The sequence below is a fragment of the Electrona antarctica genome, assembly GCF_951216825.1.
Source record: "Electrona antarctica genome assembly, chromosome: 14".
Taxonomy (NCBI): domain Eukaryota; kingdom Metazoa; phylum Chordata; class Actinopteri; order Myctophiformes; family Myctophidae; genus Electrona; species Electrona antarctica.
The window spans coordinates 27040558-27058839 of NC_136795.1; the positions used below are offsets into that span (position 1 = coordinate 27040558).

The 18282-nt window shown below is 41.4% G+C and overlaps 2 protein-coding genes across 3 annotated transcripts; both read right to left on the reverse strand.

The window, feature by feature from the left end:
- Nucleotides 1-41: 41 nt before the first annotated feature.
- On the reverse strand, nucleotides 42-8425 carry gipc1 (GIPC PDZ domain containing family, member 1). Of its 2 annotated transcripts, none has more exons than XM_079521250.1 (8): nucleotides 8149-8424; nucleotides 7225-7565; nucleotides 6313-6515; nucleotides 4910-5095; nucleotides 3523-3703; nucleotides 2626-2738; nucleotides 2445-2526; nucleotides 42-2168 (listed from the first exon to the last, which is right to left on the reverse strand). In XM_079521250.1, exons 2-8 carry the CDS (start codon nucleotides 7313-7315, stop codon nucleotides 2017-2019), a joined length of 1008 nt encoding a protein of 335 aa, XP_079377376.1. In that variant the 5' UTR covers nucleotides 7316-7565; nucleotides 8149-8424; the 3' UTR covers nucleotides 42-2016. The 2 variants fall into 2 exon arrangements, 1 of the variants encoding a protein (XP_079377376.1); XR_013791610.1 differs by having other exon boundaries at nucleotides 2029-2168; nucleotides 2445-2545; nucleotides 8149-8425.
- A 1300-nt stretch (nucleotides 8426-9725) lies between these two features.
- On the reverse strand, nucleotides 9726-15204 carry dnajb1a (DnaJ heat shock protein family (Hsp40) member B1a). Its single transcript, XM_079521459.1, has 3 exons — nucleotides 14591-15204; nucleotides 12824-13431; nucleotides 9726-12523 (listed from the first exon to the last, which is right to left on the reverse strand). The coding sequence occupies exons 1-3, from the start codon at nucleotides 14799-14801 to the stop codon at nucleotides 12293-12295; spliced, it is 1050 nt and encodes a 349-aa protein (XP_079377585.1). The 5' UTR covers nucleotides 14802-15204; the 3' UTR covers nucleotides 9726-12292.
- Nucleotides 15205-18282: the final 3078 nt, after the last annotated feature.

Genomic DNA, 18282 nt, shown 5'->3' on the forward strand with positions numbered 1-18282 from the left:
CTGCAAATGTACCATGTAACAAAGAAGAGACAAGAAATCAATGATCAATGTCATTAGTATTGTCATAATCGGATATTGACAACAGTGTGAGAGAAAGCAGTCAAAATAATGTGTTTCCCAGTCGGTGTCTGTTAGTGTTCTAGCATCTGTCTCATAGACATATACCCCATATACATATTCATCAGCATCAAAGAACAAAATCAATCCCAATAACCACATCATTTCTTCATACTTGCGGAATACTGAGAGATGACACCAACAAAAAAGTATGCTGCAAATATTTTTGTTTTGACAATACTTAGTTGTGGTTGCCTTGGAAATTCAATACGGTTAACACTGCACGTGTTTTACTCCCCAGAAAACCCACGGTTCATGTTTACATGAGATTGAAATGGTTTTTCATTCTCCAATAATAGTGTTGTTGATGACTCCAGCACCATGCACAGGTTGATCACCTGTTTATTTTATTTTTTTACAATATATATTGCATAAGGATAGAGTGAAAGGAAGATTGTTTCCTTAATTTCTTAAGTGATCCATTGTTTTACACATCTAACATTACTTGGTTCCATATCATTGATGATCTGGTCTCCTGCCCTCCACAAAGCTTTAAAACAAAAACGGATTCAACCACACGACACCACCCTGCTGCTTATACAACCCTTCTCTTGGTTTTATAAAAACAAACTAAACGTTACATCATTTCATATAAAAAAAATATTGCAAAAACACTAAAAACAATTCTGCACAAAACCACAACAGGCATCATTCCTACATTTTGTTCACATAAAACCATGGGATATCCTTCCAATAAAAGGAAATATAACACTGATTCTCTTAATACTGACATGTCATTTCTGTAAAAACTAGAAACTGAATAATGCTGCCGTCTATAATTTAGCTTCATTGCAGCATGGAGTGTTAATTAATAGTGAAAAAACACCATTGATTTAGCAGACGCTGACCTACGAACTATGATTACTATGGTCTTTCACATCACAACAGCTCATTGACCTAAAGGTAAAAACCAACAACAGACCTTCATTATGACGAAAAACATAATAGCAACATCATGATCCAGAACTGTAAAACAAAGTGGTCCAGAACAACACTGTAACACACTGTATCCATACCTCTGCACATAACAGTCCATGCAGACCTCTTGTAATGCACTGGTTCTCAACCTTTTCAGGCCGACACCCCCCAACATAATCATATTTGAATTGGGGACCACCCCCACCCAAGACCTTGGACTTGAGAGTTGACATTCAATTCACTTCTTTTTGTTGCAGTTATGGTCTTTTTTTCTTTATTAGATATAAAATAAGGTCTTAAAAGTCCTGAAATGGTCACTTCACTGTCATCTGGGGACCCCCAGTTGGTCGGGGGGGTCTCGACCCACAGGTTGAGAACGACTGTTGTAATGTGTAGTAGCTGCTGCTTTGCTGTCTAGGTAATGTACAGTGTTTTTTTTTTTTACAGCGCAGTGCAACAGTGCAATGTGGTAAATCGTTTTTTTGTATTCCTTCCTATTTAGTAAATATCAAAGAGTTGCTTTGTGTAAGCCATGGTCCCCTCAGTTCACTCACATTTGAGACTTGTGCTCTATTTGTTCCACCGCGGACAACTAGAACATAAAAACATGCAGGTTCATGTGACGTCAAAAGAGGAATTCCTGGAAAAACCCTGAAGACATGTAATAGCACTTAATGCCTGAATATAGTCTTTTAATTTGCACTGAACTGTCTTACAGGATGAATGTTCCTTCTGTTGATCGCAGTCAGCTTCTCCCATAAAAAGAGTCCCCTGTCTCAAAGAAGAGTCTCACAGAGTACGATCTACTCTAAAACAAAACGGTAGGAGTGCGCTGGGACAAAAGCAACTCATGGCGGTAGTGTAGTGATTCCTAGCAGTGCTGTTTTTGTTGCGAGTGTTGCACGCGTACACACACACACGAGCGAGCGTGCCATGCGCGTGCACACACTCACACAGAGTTCCGCGTCCCGTTTATGGTGGTTACACTCGCCCGACCTTGGCGTCGCCGATGGCACCCCACACATCAAAGACAAATTCATCCGGGAAGGCGAAGTCTCCCAGGGTCTCGTCTAGAGCCTCTGCGAATTCGTCTGGGTTCTTTTTGTCCTTCCCGAGCTCAACCATGGTGGCCGCTGGCAGAGAGAAGACAGGGAAACAGGCCAAAGGAACATGAAGCCAAAGCATAATGAAAATTGTGCTGTAAGAGTCATAATTTTCTTTCTAGTGAATGTAGGATCTACCGTGTTGGTTCCAGAGCCTTTTAGCCTCTAGACCCAAAAGAGAAATTGAGACGTTTGACCGGGACCCAAACTAGTGAAAATAGCAGATCTACAAGCTCACAACACGTCATTGTAAATCTGCTATTTTCACTACTAAGTATTTATGGAAATTATTTGATTTTCACTTACCAAGCTCACTGTCTCTGATGCCCATGTAGCTCTCCAGGAGATCGTCCACCTTCTCAATGGCTTTCTCCTCGAACGCAGAGGGCTAGAGGACAAGGACAACACTGCTGAGATATAATATAAAGTAAAATAACATACCGACCGATCATTACACAACAGACTAACAAGCTTGGCCCACACTCACCAAGTCCTCCACGGTGGCGGGACCCTTGGAGCGGAGCCGCAGCGTTCCCCTGCCTGTCCCGAGCTGAACACCCGATCCCGCCTTGGAGCCTCCAGACCTCTGGCCTATCATGTCTGAGACAGACAACACAGAGCTGTGTCAGCTCAGAAGACCCTACAGCAGTGGTTCTCAAACTTTCTCATGTCAAGGACCCCCAAATTGACACTTATTAGACCACCGCAGACTCATATTTGAAAATAACCCGAAAATAAGAGATTTTTAATTTCAAGGACCCCCAGGTTGACATGCATAAGGCTACAGAGCCCCATTTAATGGCATTTCTATCTCTGGGACCCCAATTTATATTGTAAAAATACCCCTGGGGGTCCCCGAACCCCACTTTGAGAACCACTCCCCTACAGCACTGTCACGGTCCAAGCCTCATACAACCTTTTTAATTTGATTAATGTTGACATTTGTGGAGAAATGCCGGTCAGCGATTTTATACGTTTTTTTTATACATGAATCTATTAACCACTTAAAAATTTCCAAATTCTGGAACCTTCATCGAAAATATCATATCTGCAATGCGTTGTGATATTGTACTGTAACAAGTCTTATTTTCAATTATCCCATGTATGAAATAGTGCTAAAGTAAAAATGGTAAAGCACCTTTATCCAAGGCGCTTTACATTATGCATTACATTCACCCATTCACGCACACATTCATACACCAACCAGCACATCAGGAGCAATTATGGGTTCAGAGTCTTGCTCAAGGACACTTCGACACGAACTCTGGGGGAGCCCGGGTTCGAACTGGCAACCTTGCAGTTACCATCCAGCCACTCTACCCCTGAGCCACCGCCGCCCCCAGTGGTTAAGACGACTCAGAGATTCCCCCTCGCTCACACTCACCGAACGCCTTGAGAGGCTCCCACAGTTTGATGGTAAAGTCCTTCCCCTTGGGCAGCTCCTTCAGCATCTTGGCCACCTCATAGTGTCGACAGCCTATCAGGCCGTGGCCGTTGATCGACTCGATCATGTCCCCCACATTGATGACCTGGATCTGGTGGATGATGCTGCCCTCTCGGATTCTCTGAAAAAACAGGAGAGCTCCATTATTATGTGAACTTACAGTTGAATTGGAACTCCCCATTTCAATACACTTCTCCCTCTGTTGAAAAATCACAATCACACTCAGCTACACTATGACTGAGAGGATTGAACATGAATGTTGTTAACCAAGTCCTTTGTTTAAAACTGAGTGAATCTTGCTGTCAATGGCATAAAAATCAATAATAAATTGAAGGCCAAAATATATCATACTATACCATGGACACACACTCCCGCTTTGTGTCTCTCATGCATTATTGATTATGACACGGCTTGGTTGAATGCTTGATTCTAATTGGTCAATCACTGAATTCAGAGCGGTGTGTTATTTCTGGATAATGACCACTGAGCTCAATGACAGGCTTAGAGCACCTGCTGCGCTGCTTGCTATTGTGCTGTATCCAACACAGCAGCCATATAAACAAACGCACAATGTCATTTACAGCTAAACTCGGAATGCTGAAGCACGCTGAAAACTCACCTCGTCACACTCCACCTTAGCCCATAGCACTTGCCCTAGCCTCGGCGACCCGTATGCAAAGGACAAAATATGTAATCTAGATAGCATATTTTGTAGACATAGCATTGTATAGTGCACTTAAAGTAGTTTCATTGTACAGATATTCTACTGTTAGACTGATGTTAGGTTCTTAGCTTGCTTTTGATCCTAGATGACCATTTCTATGTATTTGATGTATTGTGTTGTTCTTGCTTACTGTAAGTCGCAGAGCGACCTGTTCTGTTGTGAGCTTGTAGATCTGCCATTTTCGGTGCGCAACATTCTTATAGACGACATGCTGGCTTCTACGGAATTCCAAATGACTGAAATCAGTCGTGGCGACTGAGAACTTTAATCCATGAGTTAGCCAATAACCAAAAATGGATTCTGTCAACACACTGTTGTTTCCTGAGGCGACTGAGTTACACTGGACTGACCACCGCACCTGGCATAAATGAATGGAATACTTTCATTACCGTAGCAATGACATACTTTGTTTTGTTGTTACTTTTGCATCAATTCAATAATTAATTTTCACTCTTGAAAGTGTGACAACTACTGATTTAAAAGGCATGCATACAATCAGCCCCAGGTCTCAAGGGTTTATTCAGCCACAAGTAAAGTAATGGCTTTTCAATCGACGATACAAGAGCCAGCCACAATCAATGTGCATGGTTGAATAATGCTCACCTTAATGAACGCATAGCCGGCTCCGTTGTCAGTGATAGTCAAGCCTAGAGCGTCTTCCCCTTTGAAAACCTCTATTTCCTTCTTCTGGCCTTTTATGTGGGCAAAAATAAAGTCCTCCAGCCCAATTTGACCTCCCAGCAGTTTCTCCATGTCCACCTTGTGCGTGTTCAGTGTGCAGAACATGACCTGGAAAACAGACAACACGCAGATAAAAAGTGTTGGTCAGGAGCTGTGCATTAAACATACCCCAAACAGATCAACTGAAGCAAACTGACAAGCACTTGGAGCCGAGGTATGACGTTTTGTTTGACTCGGTTCCACAGATATATTGTGAAAATAGCAAATCTACACACGTTGCGAGGCGCTGTGAGCTTGTAGATCAGCTACTTTCACAATTTTAGCCTCTTTAATGCATATATTATTTGACAAATTGTATAGAGCACCGAAGTCCTGACGTCACTGTCAGTAGAGGGCGTCAGTCCCCAGGTTTGTGTATTTTTTATTTGCATTGTAATCTCCATAGGGGGATTTTAGATCGCCTCATATAAGAACTGTGTTTGAAAAATAAACCGATCACCCCGGCCTTTTCACTTATATGGATATGAAGCATTGACTGAAGGTGGAAATGTACAAATATACCCAAAGAGTAACAAAATAAGCGTTAGAAACAACCCAGAGACTACATTTCCAGGTAGGCGGGTGGCTGCGTCTGCCCGTCGCACAACAGAAATGGAATGTTAATTACGTTTATTTTTATTTTATTGATATTTAATGTTTCGTGGTTAGTACGAGTCGAGTCACCGCCAGCTGAGCTTACGTCAACGAGGAATCTCAGGAACGCAATATGTTGACAGCTGGGCGTGACGTATATTAGCAGCGACATTGCCTTCATATGTAGTTTCAAGGCTTTTGCGGCCACATTAATTCCATTTTCTCCAGAAACTGACTGTATCAAATATGAATGGACATCATTAACGACGCACAGCCACTCCCCTGACAGAAAGGCCGGGGTGGTCGGTTTATTTTTCAAACACAGTTCTTATATGAAGCGACCTAAAATCGCCCTATGGGGATTTCAATGCAAATAAAAAAAATACATGAACCTGTGTACTGGAGCCCTCTACTGAAAGTGACGTCAGACTTCGATGCTCTATTCTATGTTGCGTGCACGCACCTTTGTGTTACACATGTGTGATGTGTGTGTATATGTGTATTTTGTTGATCAATACATTTTGATGCAGTAATGGTCTTTTTATTTTCTATCTTTTGAAGAATTAAAAAGGTCTTAAAATTCCTTAAATTGTCACTTCAACCCTAACCCACAGATTGTGAACCACTGATTTATAGATCATATGAAACATGAATACCATACGACCACACACAACCTCCATGCACTGACTCACCTCTGACGGAGGGATCCCAAAGGCTTCCCCGATTTTGGCATAGAGCTCGCGCACGTTGCTGAAGCCCTCGATGCGTCCCGTGGGGCTGCCGTGAGCCAGCTGGGTGTGGAAGATGAGGCGCGGTCGCAGGCTGCTGTGCGGAGGCGGCAGGCCCTCGGGCGTGGCTCCCTCTCCCAGACCCACCACGCCTCCATCCAGACCGTCTACAGTTTACAAGGCATTTAGCAGACACTCTTAATCCAGACCAGAGCAAGTCAACACAAGGTATTATTACATCAAATGCATAGAAATAGTAATATGGGATCATAAACCAAGAACCTACAGCATCATCAGTCTAAACAGTATTATAATATACACACACACACACGGATGCCAGGTCAACAACGACCTGGCATATGTCTACATAACATGCCATTCATAAGCTTGCAAGGTCGTCGAGGCTAGTGTTACGGGCTAAGGTGGAGTTTGAAGAGGTGAATCGAAGAGTGTTGGCAGAATTGGGAGTGAGTCTGCAGTTCCACAGTTTGGGAGCAGTGTTCATTTTGAGTCTGACTTAGTCTTTTGAATAACACATTTAGTTTTGGCCCTAGTTTAGTAATCTAAAATTGTGTAGTTTAGTCTAGTCTTAGTCGACTAAATATCAAAATCTTAGAATGTTAGTCTAAAGCCCAAACCACACCAAAGGGGCGGGTTGGGACAAAACTGTTTTTAAGGTAAACCACACCAATGCAACTAATTGAGTTGCATTGGTGTGGTCTACCTTAAAAACCGTTTTGTCCCAACCCGACCCTTTGGTGTGGTTTGGGCTTTAGACTAACACCCGACCCTTTGGTGTGGTTTGGGTCAACAACATGAACACAGTTTGGGAGCAAGAAGGGAGAAGAGTCTGGGACGTGTGGATTCGGAACACACCTGCGACACTGAGACCTGCACGGATGGGCTCCGCTTCCTCGTTCTCTACCAACGGGGATGCCTTCTTCCTTCTGCCCAGACCGAGAGGCATAGTAATCCTACAGTTAACAGACTGAGGGGAGACAGGGGGAGAGGAGGAGGTGCACTGTGGTGTCGTTGACCAGAGGTTTTAACGCTTGCCAAACCAAATCTGACACTTGTGCAGACAAGATGATGCCGGAGTCTTCGTCCTCGGTACAGATGTAAAGGTTTGTCGAACACAACTGGTGATTCAGAAACCAATGCAACACTTACATAACTAGATGTGAGGAACTCTCCAGCCTGGCATGGGTTATCTCCTGCTGTGAAAGGTAGAAGGGAGATAATAATTCAGTATAGATTTTGATAAAGATAAGTGCCTGAAGCTACCCTACAGCTAGCCTTGGATCAGGACTATCATAGATATATTTGATCGATTTTGACATTTGCATATATCAGAAATGACTATTGGCTAAATTAAAAAGTCAAAAACGATAAAATACATCCATGATAGGCTATCCTACAGACTAAATCAAGACATAGGAAATGTGTGCTAACGTCATCATCCTATTAAGGACATTTTTGCATTAATATAATCGTAGTGAACGAACACCTAAGTCAGCCATATTGTCAACATTAGTTCTTCAAAAACAACCATGTTTCAAACTAAGTTAGTAACAACACATTAGTTAGTACTAGTACTACTCTGAATTACAAGCCATCTAGTTGCTATGGTGTTAGCTTCAAGTTCAAATTATTGACAGTCCATCCGACTTATGATTTCATTAACGTTGCTATTCAGAAAGACTAAATAGCTGCTCAGTTGCCAATATTAGTTAATTGCTAATATTATGACGTTGAGTTAATTAGCAAGCTAATTGTGAAGTGGAGGCCAATGATTCTTACCAGAACAGGAGTTAGCCAAGCAGCTAGCTAGTTGGTAGACCTACAAACGTGACTTCCGAATAGAGAACCAAAACCTCGTTTAGAGAAAACGTCAGTTATTGTGGTACATTTATAACCTTGCTATGACACTTTTAAGTGGATAAGTGGCCTAGTTCTTTCCATGAGAAGTTGTTAAAAGGAGAAAGGTAGCAATCTATCGGTATGTTCGCCGTTTCAGCTGCTGTCAGTCTGCCTGGGTGGTGAACACATTACAGCCCTGATCCCATTGCTCGAGCGCATGGTCGCTCTCTTATTGGCTGGTTGCTACACCACTCTGGTATGTAAGCCAGACAGCTGCTCAGCTCCATAGATATTACAGCCTGAGTCATCATTGACATTAAAGTGAACGTTCTTCTGATGCTAGATCATTTTAAATAGCGTTTGTGAATTACATAAAACTTTGTCCAAATGTGTAATCTATTCTGTAAAGACTTAATTATAAATTACAATATAGGTGTCAGTGTCACCCTTCGCCAACCCCAAAGCATAGATAAAGACAGTTTTAGTTTCAATATTGTGTCTAGATATGATATAGATTCACATTGTGTGATTGTGTGTAATAAATCTGTGTGGTGTAAATTCAGCCAGACTAGCTACTGATGCCGGGCAACCAACTAGCCAATCACAGTGCTCCTCAGACTGTCCCTCGGGGCTATGGGATTTAGATTCAACCGTTGGTTTGATGCTGATGGTACTTTTAGAAAAAGGTGCACACCTCCACCTAGTGGACAGGCTAGCACACTGCACACAACATGTATTACAGTATATTAAATGATTTTTGAGTGGTGCAGCCAATCCATTACGGAGCTTTGTGTCCCTGGCTGGCTGGCTGGCTGGCTGTGTCCGAGCACGAAAATAGCATTTGGTTGGTTTTCACAACAAAGTGTCACTGTTGCGCAGCCACACACACACCACACACACTGTGTGTCATCATATTATGATTTTGGGTGACACAGTACAGTACAGTACAGTACAGTAGAGGGACCCCCTGGGGACCCCCACACGGTAACTCTGTAATTTTTCAACCGTTTCGGACGCGGGGCGGCTCGCCGGAACTGGCGCGTTCCTGGGGGTATGGATGTTCTGGGGACCCCCACACGGAGTTGCACCAATCACTTCACACGAGTCTGATTTTTTTGTTACTTACTCACTGCAGACTCAGAGAAGCCCTTAGAACAGTTTTACTGTAGTTAAAATGTAATGAACACAAAATATTAAGGATTATAGAAACCCTTGGTTGCATGTGAACATTATTTTGTCTAAAAGCACCAAAGTAATGGCCTCTTTTTATTAAAAGGTGAGAAGACAATGTTGTCTTCGGTCTTCACATGACAACGGTTACTGCTTAACTGCTAGGATTTCCTTTTTGCCATTTGTCAAAAAACTAAAATGGGGGTACATATAGTCATAAAGCATTGTTAGTGTCTATTAACTCAGTTTATTACATATTTGTCTTGTCTAATTTCTTGGAGTTATTTGTCACAGCTTAGGAAACATTTATTCAAAAATCTGTAATTGAATAATGAAAGCTACAAGGTTTGAAACAAAATATAGGATATACCACCAAACATGTCAAAACACAAACAATAGGCAAAAAACTAAATAATCTTCACTTTAACATAAAAAGGGAAACATTTGCAAAAATTAAATTAAAGCAAACATCCTTCTCAAAACAAAAAAGTAAACATCAGAGATTACACATCTCTACATTCATGGTACAACCATGTTCAGGTCAGTTATAAAACATAAGACTCCATTAGGAGTGACCAAATAGTGACTGTCAGGGTTCTTTGCCCCTCTCCGACATTCATACGAAGACAAGATAGTCTACTGAAGTACTTCAAATATGGTCGACACCAAATATTGTGACTTAGACTGGCTCCAGCCCTGAATCGCTAGTCACGCCCATTAAAAAAAAGAATATGTTCTGGCGATTCAGAATAATGAATTTGAAACTAAATGAAAATTCAGGCTGAGTGTCAGGCTAATTGTGACTAGGGATGGGACAATAATCGTATCGCAGAGATTTTAATTTGTCATGAAATTATCCTCCGTCATACACTAGGAAGCTTTTGTTGAGCTGCAAATTCAGTACCACCTATGACATCTAAAGTACATCTACAACCTCACAATCTGCTATTTTTGCTGAAGCTTTACTGAATTCTTTTTTTTCTTTTTACTATTTTTGCCGAACGTTCCCCCTCAGAATAGGGATGCTAGTGCTAATGCTACAAAACTGGCATTTTAAGTTTTAAGCATATTTTGATTATCATTCATCACAATAATCTTAACATGTAATTTTCATAATTGTCCCATCCCTAATTGTGACTGTCTGGAGCAGAGACAACAGCAGAATTAGCTAGAGATCTACTGCAAAAGTACGGTTATGGTTTGTGAAAGAATAAACAAAGACCTGCAGAACTTTGAGACTCCAAACGAATGGAAAGTAGCTAATTTCACAGCTTTAAAAATGACTGGTTAAGTTTGCTTGCCTTGGAACCAGATTCTCATATAACATTAAAAAAAAAAAGGAAAAAAAGTGTGATCTAAAAATTGCACTGGATTTTTATGAGTGCAAATGAAAAGTCAGGGCATGCTAACCAGATGCCAATGCGTAGTCGAGATTAAATAATCTTCCCGTCCCTGGTTCGATTCTAGCTTGAGAACTATATGTTGCACGTCTCTGTTCAGCTGTCTTATATTTCCTATCTCTCTTCGGTTCTAAATGAACATGTTACATATGGGAAACTATGCAACTTCAAGTAAAGGAGCAGAAACTAAATTAATAACATGTGTTTATAGTTGTCAAGAGGTTAACAACACCCATGCACTTATATACTGTACATACTTTTAGATGCACGCATGTCCACACACACACACACACACACACACACACACACACACACACACACACACACACACACACACACACACACACACACACACACACACACACACACACACACACACACACACACACACACACACACACACACACACACACACACACACACACACACACACAAATTAGACAATGTTATTTGGCACAAAATTTGTTTCCCACCATTTGACATAAGCAAATCAGGTCGTCCGCTGTGTATTCCTACATGTGATATAATAGAAATATGAACATATTTTGAAAGATTCCTCAAAAATAAAATAAAAATAATGTATAGATAAGTTCTGCTAATGCTTTGGTCGCTCACCTGGTGAGTGCAAACCATACTAGGCTGAAGTCAGTTCCATAGCTGACGCAGGTTCAAGTCCGACCAGAGGCATTTTGTTTCATGTGAATGCCCTCTCGCTCCCATCGTTCCTGTCTCTCTGTTCACTATCAAACATTCAATAGAGCAGTGTCAGCAGAAATACTGTACCGGTTTCCTTTAAAAAAAAATTAATTTGGGACGTTTCTGGGAAATAGATGTGTGATATTGGTTTCATTGAGCCAGGAGCAGGGCAGAACAAAAAAAATTGTACTCGTTATACCTTTAAGATGAAAGACAATTCTCAGTCTGAATTCTCAGCACGCTATGTCTTAGGTTTCTGCCCAGTACTTGAGTCACATACTTCTCACTGCATAGTTATACTGGTAACCAAAACATATGCTGAATAATAATGTTATATGCTACATTCAGACGTGTGTCACTGCACCTGAGGTATCGTTGTTTCTACAACCATTGCATTGGAAGCACTTTCAAAACAGTGTGAGGGCCAGGTTGGACAGCCAAACTACAAGAGATCACATGTGAAGCCCATGGGTGGTTACAAGAGGCTTCTGTACATAAGCTCCCCTTGAACCTGACATACACGCAATTACTGTGACAGAACCAAAGTTCAATGCACATGCACAACTTCACTGCCACTTCCCTAGTTTCAGAGTCTCATGAGACTGTAGTAAAGTGACTTGATACGATTTGGTAAAGAATGTCGACTTAGTACTTCAAATAACGTTATATAAATCCAACTAGAACACGTCTCTCTCGGCTTAGGGCTAGTCAACGCAAGACAGACAAGAAGTGGCATTAGGAATGTGGGCTGACTATCTCTGTTTGTTAGACTTTTTTCTTTCTTTTTCTCTCTCCCTAAACCAGTTTGTTTTTTTCATTCATGGTGGAAGGATATCTCTCAAAGCATCACGAGTGCTTTGGCCCAACTTGTCAGGGAATTTCACTGTAAAGTCCAGGACCATGTCGCCCCTCTTCTCGGGACACTTGGATAAGGGCAGCCCTTCGCCCACTAAGCGCTTCTTCATCCCAGGTTTGATCACGTCTCTGGAGGGCACAGTGATCGTTCTGCCATCCAACGTGGGGGCGCTGACTGTGCAGCCACACAATGCCTGATGGAAAAAAAAGACAACAAAAGGTTGAGACAATTTTAGGATGATGATGAACCACTGATGTTTGGATAACTCTGATCAATCATCAGTGGTGGAAAGTAACTGTGTTTTTATTTATTTATTCCTAGATCAGTGGTTCTGGTTCTCAAAACTATTAATTTCAAGGACCCCATTTGGAACCCCCTCAAGGAACCCCGAGAGTCCCTGGAACCCAATTTAAATTACACAATGGTATCGGATCGGTAGTTGGTATCGACCAATATGCAAGTTATGGGTATTGGAAACTGTATCTGTACTTACATCTCTGAGAGATATTTTTGCAGGGTAAATGATATCCGAGCCCTCCCGCCGGAACACCGGATGAGGCTTGTCTTTAACCACAAACACCACATCTGCGGGTATGTTGGTGGCCGTCTCGTCGCCCTCCCTGGGGAAGGTGATCTTAGTGCCCTCCTTCCAGCCACGCTTGATGTCCACCGTCAAGATCTTGTCCTCACTGCGCACCGTGCAGCCGTCTGGGTTCAAGCGCTTGCGGGAAATCTTCATTTTCTTAGTGCAGCCAGAGAAGACCTCCTCTAGGCTCACCTTCAGCTCGTGGACTACCGGCGGGTCCTTCTTTCTCTCACGGCCCCTGTGGGGGCCTCCAGGCTGGGACTTGAAAGACCTCTGAGTCTGAAAGCCTCCCATACCCTGCATGCCGGGGGGCATGCCAAATGCCGCAAAGGGGTCGTCAATGTCCATGTTGTGGTCCCCGTTTCGTTGAAAGAATTGATCAAACGGGCTACGGCCGCCGAAGAACTCTGCGAACATTGCGTGGGGATCTCCGTGGAAGGTGTAGTTGTAGCTTTGACCATTGTGACCTTCGGCACCACCACCACCACCACCACCACCGGTAGGACCCTTTAGTCCTGATGGGAAAGAGAACACAGGCCAGTGAGGTTTGGGACAGACGCACAGAAAAGTCAATGATTCTTTACCATGCAATGAAAACCTTTGACAGGTGATATGGAGATAATGAGATGAATATCATAGATGTATTTTCTCAAGCCTGACTTTCAATACGGAAGTAAAAGTCAGACTCGATAAAATACATTTATGATAGATATGGACGTTGCTGGGAATAGCAGAGCACACTTCATGAAATGCATCCCTATTCCCTATAGTGTCATCCCGTTGATTAAATGCCTTTAAATCGAACGCTTATAAACTTTGTAACCTGCTCAACTAGGTTTGGCTCAAGACTATCAATAGATCATATTTTATCGAGTATGACTTTTGCTTTTGTATAGTTAGTTATGAAAGTCAGACTCGATAACAAAATCTATGATAGTCTTGATCCAAGGCTACTGCTAAACCAGAGTCCAACAGGGATTTGAAGTGAACACAGCAGGCAGAGCATGATGCTTCCAGTATATTCTCTTGCTGAGAGAGTGATACCACCTGCAGTTTTGATTGTTGAAGCACAATGAACTGATAAAGACAGACGTTTTAAATAGCATTAAAATAACAAAAATAAAATAACATTGGCGATGAATGAAGTTACATCATAACGGTACAGGATAGGCAGGCACCAAGGAAGAGCAGAGTGGGCACCTCGATGTTAAATTGTGTATTTTTCCATAAATGTCGAAAGTTTAAGTAATGCAAGAATCAAGATGTGATTTGAACATCCTTAAACATTCGACAATCAATGTCTAATTTCTACAATTGCTACTGAAGTATATTTTGAATGAACCACATCAGCACACAGCAAATATGCTCCATAACTACAGTCATTATGGGGCCTAGCTCTGGTCCATAGCTCTAATGCGTTGCATCTAAATGAAACGCATTAGAGCTATGGACCAGAGCTATATGGGGCCATAAACAAGCAGTTGAAGGATATCATACAATTAATCTGATGATGTATTGTGCACGTTCACGTCATGTATACTTGACTTGACATTAGTCTTACTCTTTTTGGATGAAATAACCCAATCCCATTGTAAATGGAGGTTCCCACTTCCCAGATGCTCACCTATCCTGTACACTCACGGATGGATACGTAGATTTAAAACCAGTAATTACCTTCTTCTCCGTATCGATCATAGACCTCCTTCTTCTTGGCGTCGCTCAGCACATCGTAGGCCTCGGCGATCTCTTTGAATTTATCCTCCGCTCCGGCAGACTTGTTCTTGTCGGGATGATAACGAAGGGCCTGCTTTCTGTACGCCTTCTTTACCTCCTCTTCAGACGCGCCTTTAGCTATCCCCAACACTTTGTAATAATCCTTACCCATTATTACAACAACAACAACAACAACCTTAAGTTCCTCTTCGTTTTCATAAGATCATTGTTTATCAGTGTCACAACTCCCGATTGCTCCCGATAAATAAAAACAAGCACGTCCTCCCGTGTTGTTCAAATGCAGCTGTCAGTCTAGCTGAAGTTAGCGGACTATAGCATGCTATAAAGCTACACAGCACAGAGGTTAATACTGCTGGCACTTACTTTAAACGCTATATGCATAAAGCTGTTAACGTTACACTACTGGTATGTGATATGCTAAGATGATGATCAGCGTAAATAATATTCCGAGTACTAAATATTGTTGTTCTTCTGTTTAGGACAGATGCTACAGTAAGTGGCCAAGCAGCCAACCAGGGAAACTTCTGGAAGAGGCTCGGCTGATGTGAGTCATGATGATGTTGTAACCTCCTCCCATGCCTCCCATAGGCCTCCTCAACGTCAATATCGTCTAGGTCCCATAGCCCGAAGGGACGATCGCGTTGTCATTGGTTGGTTAGTGGTTCTTTCTCAACCTGTGGTACTTGGGGCCATGGCTCTGGTTCTACGGGTTGGGAAGGCTAGGTTGGGAACGCCCCCCCTACATTATTTTTGAGTGGTGCAACCATAGATGGGTGCAACCACTCCAAGGAATAGCTGGGTCTGAATTCGTCCAAAATCAACAAGATCGTGCACTTGGTGACAAGTTTTTGATTTTTGGTATGATGGTAGGTATGGTTATAAGGTTTTCAAAAACCATCGCAAACGAGTTGGGAGCGCCCCCTAGTGGCCTGTTTGCAATGAATCTAATATTAAATGGATCAGTATATGGCTAAAAATCTAAATAATTGATAAAAGAGATTTTCCAATGGATTCTATTAGTATTGGGTGTGCTAAATAACATACTAAAAAATTAGGAAAAAATAACTTCTGGAAAGGCATCATTTTCAAGATGGCGTCCATGATGGCTGCCAGGAGCTTAAAATGCCTATAAACTGGGATTTAATACATAAAAAATCATAACAATTATACTCTTGGTGACAAGTTTTAGATTTTTGGCATGATGTTAGGTATGGGTATAAGGTTTTCAAAAACCATCGCAAACAAGTCGCGCTCGTCCCCTAGTGGTCTGTTTGCAATTAATCTAATATCAAATGGGCCAGTATATGGTTAAAAACCATAATAATTGATAAAAGAGATTTTTCAATGGATTCTATTAGTATTGGGTGTGCTAAATAACATACTAAAGAATTAGGAAAAAATAACATCTGGAAAGGCATCATTTTCAAGATTGCGTCCACAATAGCTGCAAAGTGCCTATAAAGCTGGGGTTTAATATGTAAAAAAAAAAATAATAATTGATAAAATATATTTTCCAATGGATTCTATTAGTATTGGGTATTCTAAATAACATATTAAAATTTTGGGTGAAAATAACTTCTGGAAAGGCATCATTTTCAAGATGGCGTCCACGGTGGCCTCAGCTGCTTAAAATGCCTATAAACTGGGATTTAATACATAACAAATCATAACAATTATGCACTTGGTGACAAGTTTTAGATATTTGGCATGATGTTAGGTATGGGCATAATGTTTTCAAAAACCATCGCAAACAAGTTGGGCTCGCCCCCTAGTGGTCTGTTTGCAATGAATCCAATGCTGGCCTATTTAACATTGGATTCATTGCAAACAGACCACTAGGGGGCGAGCCCAACTCGTTTGCGATGGTTTTTGAAAACCTCATGCCCATACCTAACACCATGCCAAAAATCTAAATCTTGTCACCAAGTGCATAATTGTTATGATTTTTTATGTATTAAATCCCGGTTTATAGGCATTTTAAGCTTACTGAGGCCACCGTGGACGCCATCTTGAAAATGATGCCTTTCCAGAAGTTATTTTCACCCAAAATGTTTATATGTTATTTAGCATACCCAATACTAATAGAATCCATTGGAAAATCTATTTTATCAATTTTTCTTCTTTTTTTTTAACATATTAAATCCAAGCTTTATAGGCATTTTGCAGCCATTGTGGACGCAATCTTGAAAATGATGCCTTTCCAGAAGTTATTTTTTCCTACATTTTTAGTATGTTATTTAGCACACCCAATACTAATAGAATCCATTGAATCTTTTCTTTTATCCATTATTATGGTTTTTAACCATATACTGGCCCATTTAATATTAGATTAATTGCAAACGGACCACTAGGGGGCGAGCCCAACTCGTTTGCGATGGTTTTTGAAAACCTTATGCCAATCCCTAACACCATACCAAAAATCAAGAACTTGTCACCAAGTGCATAATTGTTATGATTTTTTATGTATTAAATCCCAGTTTATAGGCATTTTAAGCTCCCGGCAGCCATCGTGGACGCCATCTTGAAATTGATGCCTTTCCAGAAGTTATTTTTTCCTACTTTTTTAGTATGTTATTTAGCACACCCAATACTAATAGAATCCATTGGAAAATCTCTTTTATCAATTATTTTGATTTATAACCATATACTGACCCATTTAATATTAGATTCATTGCAAACGGACCACTAGGGGGCGCTCCCAACTCGTTTTTGAAAACCTTATAACCATACCTACCACCAAAAATCAAAAACTTGTCACGATTTTAACGAATTCAGACCCAGCTAGAACAGCAATGTCCGTGACGTTCAACTATGTGTGTGACTATGTTTGTTGTTTGTGTGTGTGTGTGACGTTAATGAGCACCAGTACCAATGAGTACCAAAAGTGGCACTGTTGTGCCAGAAACAGAGAGAGAGAGATGCCTTGCCTGCTAATGAGAGAGAGGGGGGGGGGGATTTGCACCACTCAGTTCACACGGGTGTGATTTTTTCATTAGTACGTGTGGTGTGTGTGTGTGTGTGTGTGTGTGTGTGTGTGTGTGTGTGAGTGAGTGAGTGAGTGAGTGAGTGAGTGAGTGAGTGAGTGGCAATGCATATGACAATGGACAATACCTCAAAAAGAAATGAAGATAATTTGAACAAGTGACCAGCTGCTGTGAGTTTGTCGATCTGCTGTGTTTGAATAGCCAACATATGATATAAATAGATAAAGTGGTGTGATTCTATGTTAACTACTTTTGCTGCTGCCCCCCCCCCCCCCAAAGTCCCGTCCCAGCCTTCACTGGAAGACAATTATATCCACCAGAGGGCAACATCTCATCTCTACAACCACTTGAGATATCCTCTCTAGGCTGAATATATCAGATACATAATTTAAGCTATTTTAGCATTTAATAATCAGTAATATTGTATGTTTGAGGTCATCCGAGACTCTGAAATGGTCTGTTATCATTGTCACTGTGTTCTTTTGCCTGCTGCTGGCTTGGATTGTTCCCACTTTGTATATCGGTATCTTAAAAACAAAAAGAACAAAACAAACAGTCTATCTGAAGTGTGTGCATTTGTGTTTATGGCTTAAAGCAAAAATACATCTCTGACCTTCTCAAGCTTAGCCTTTCCATCCTACCCCTTCT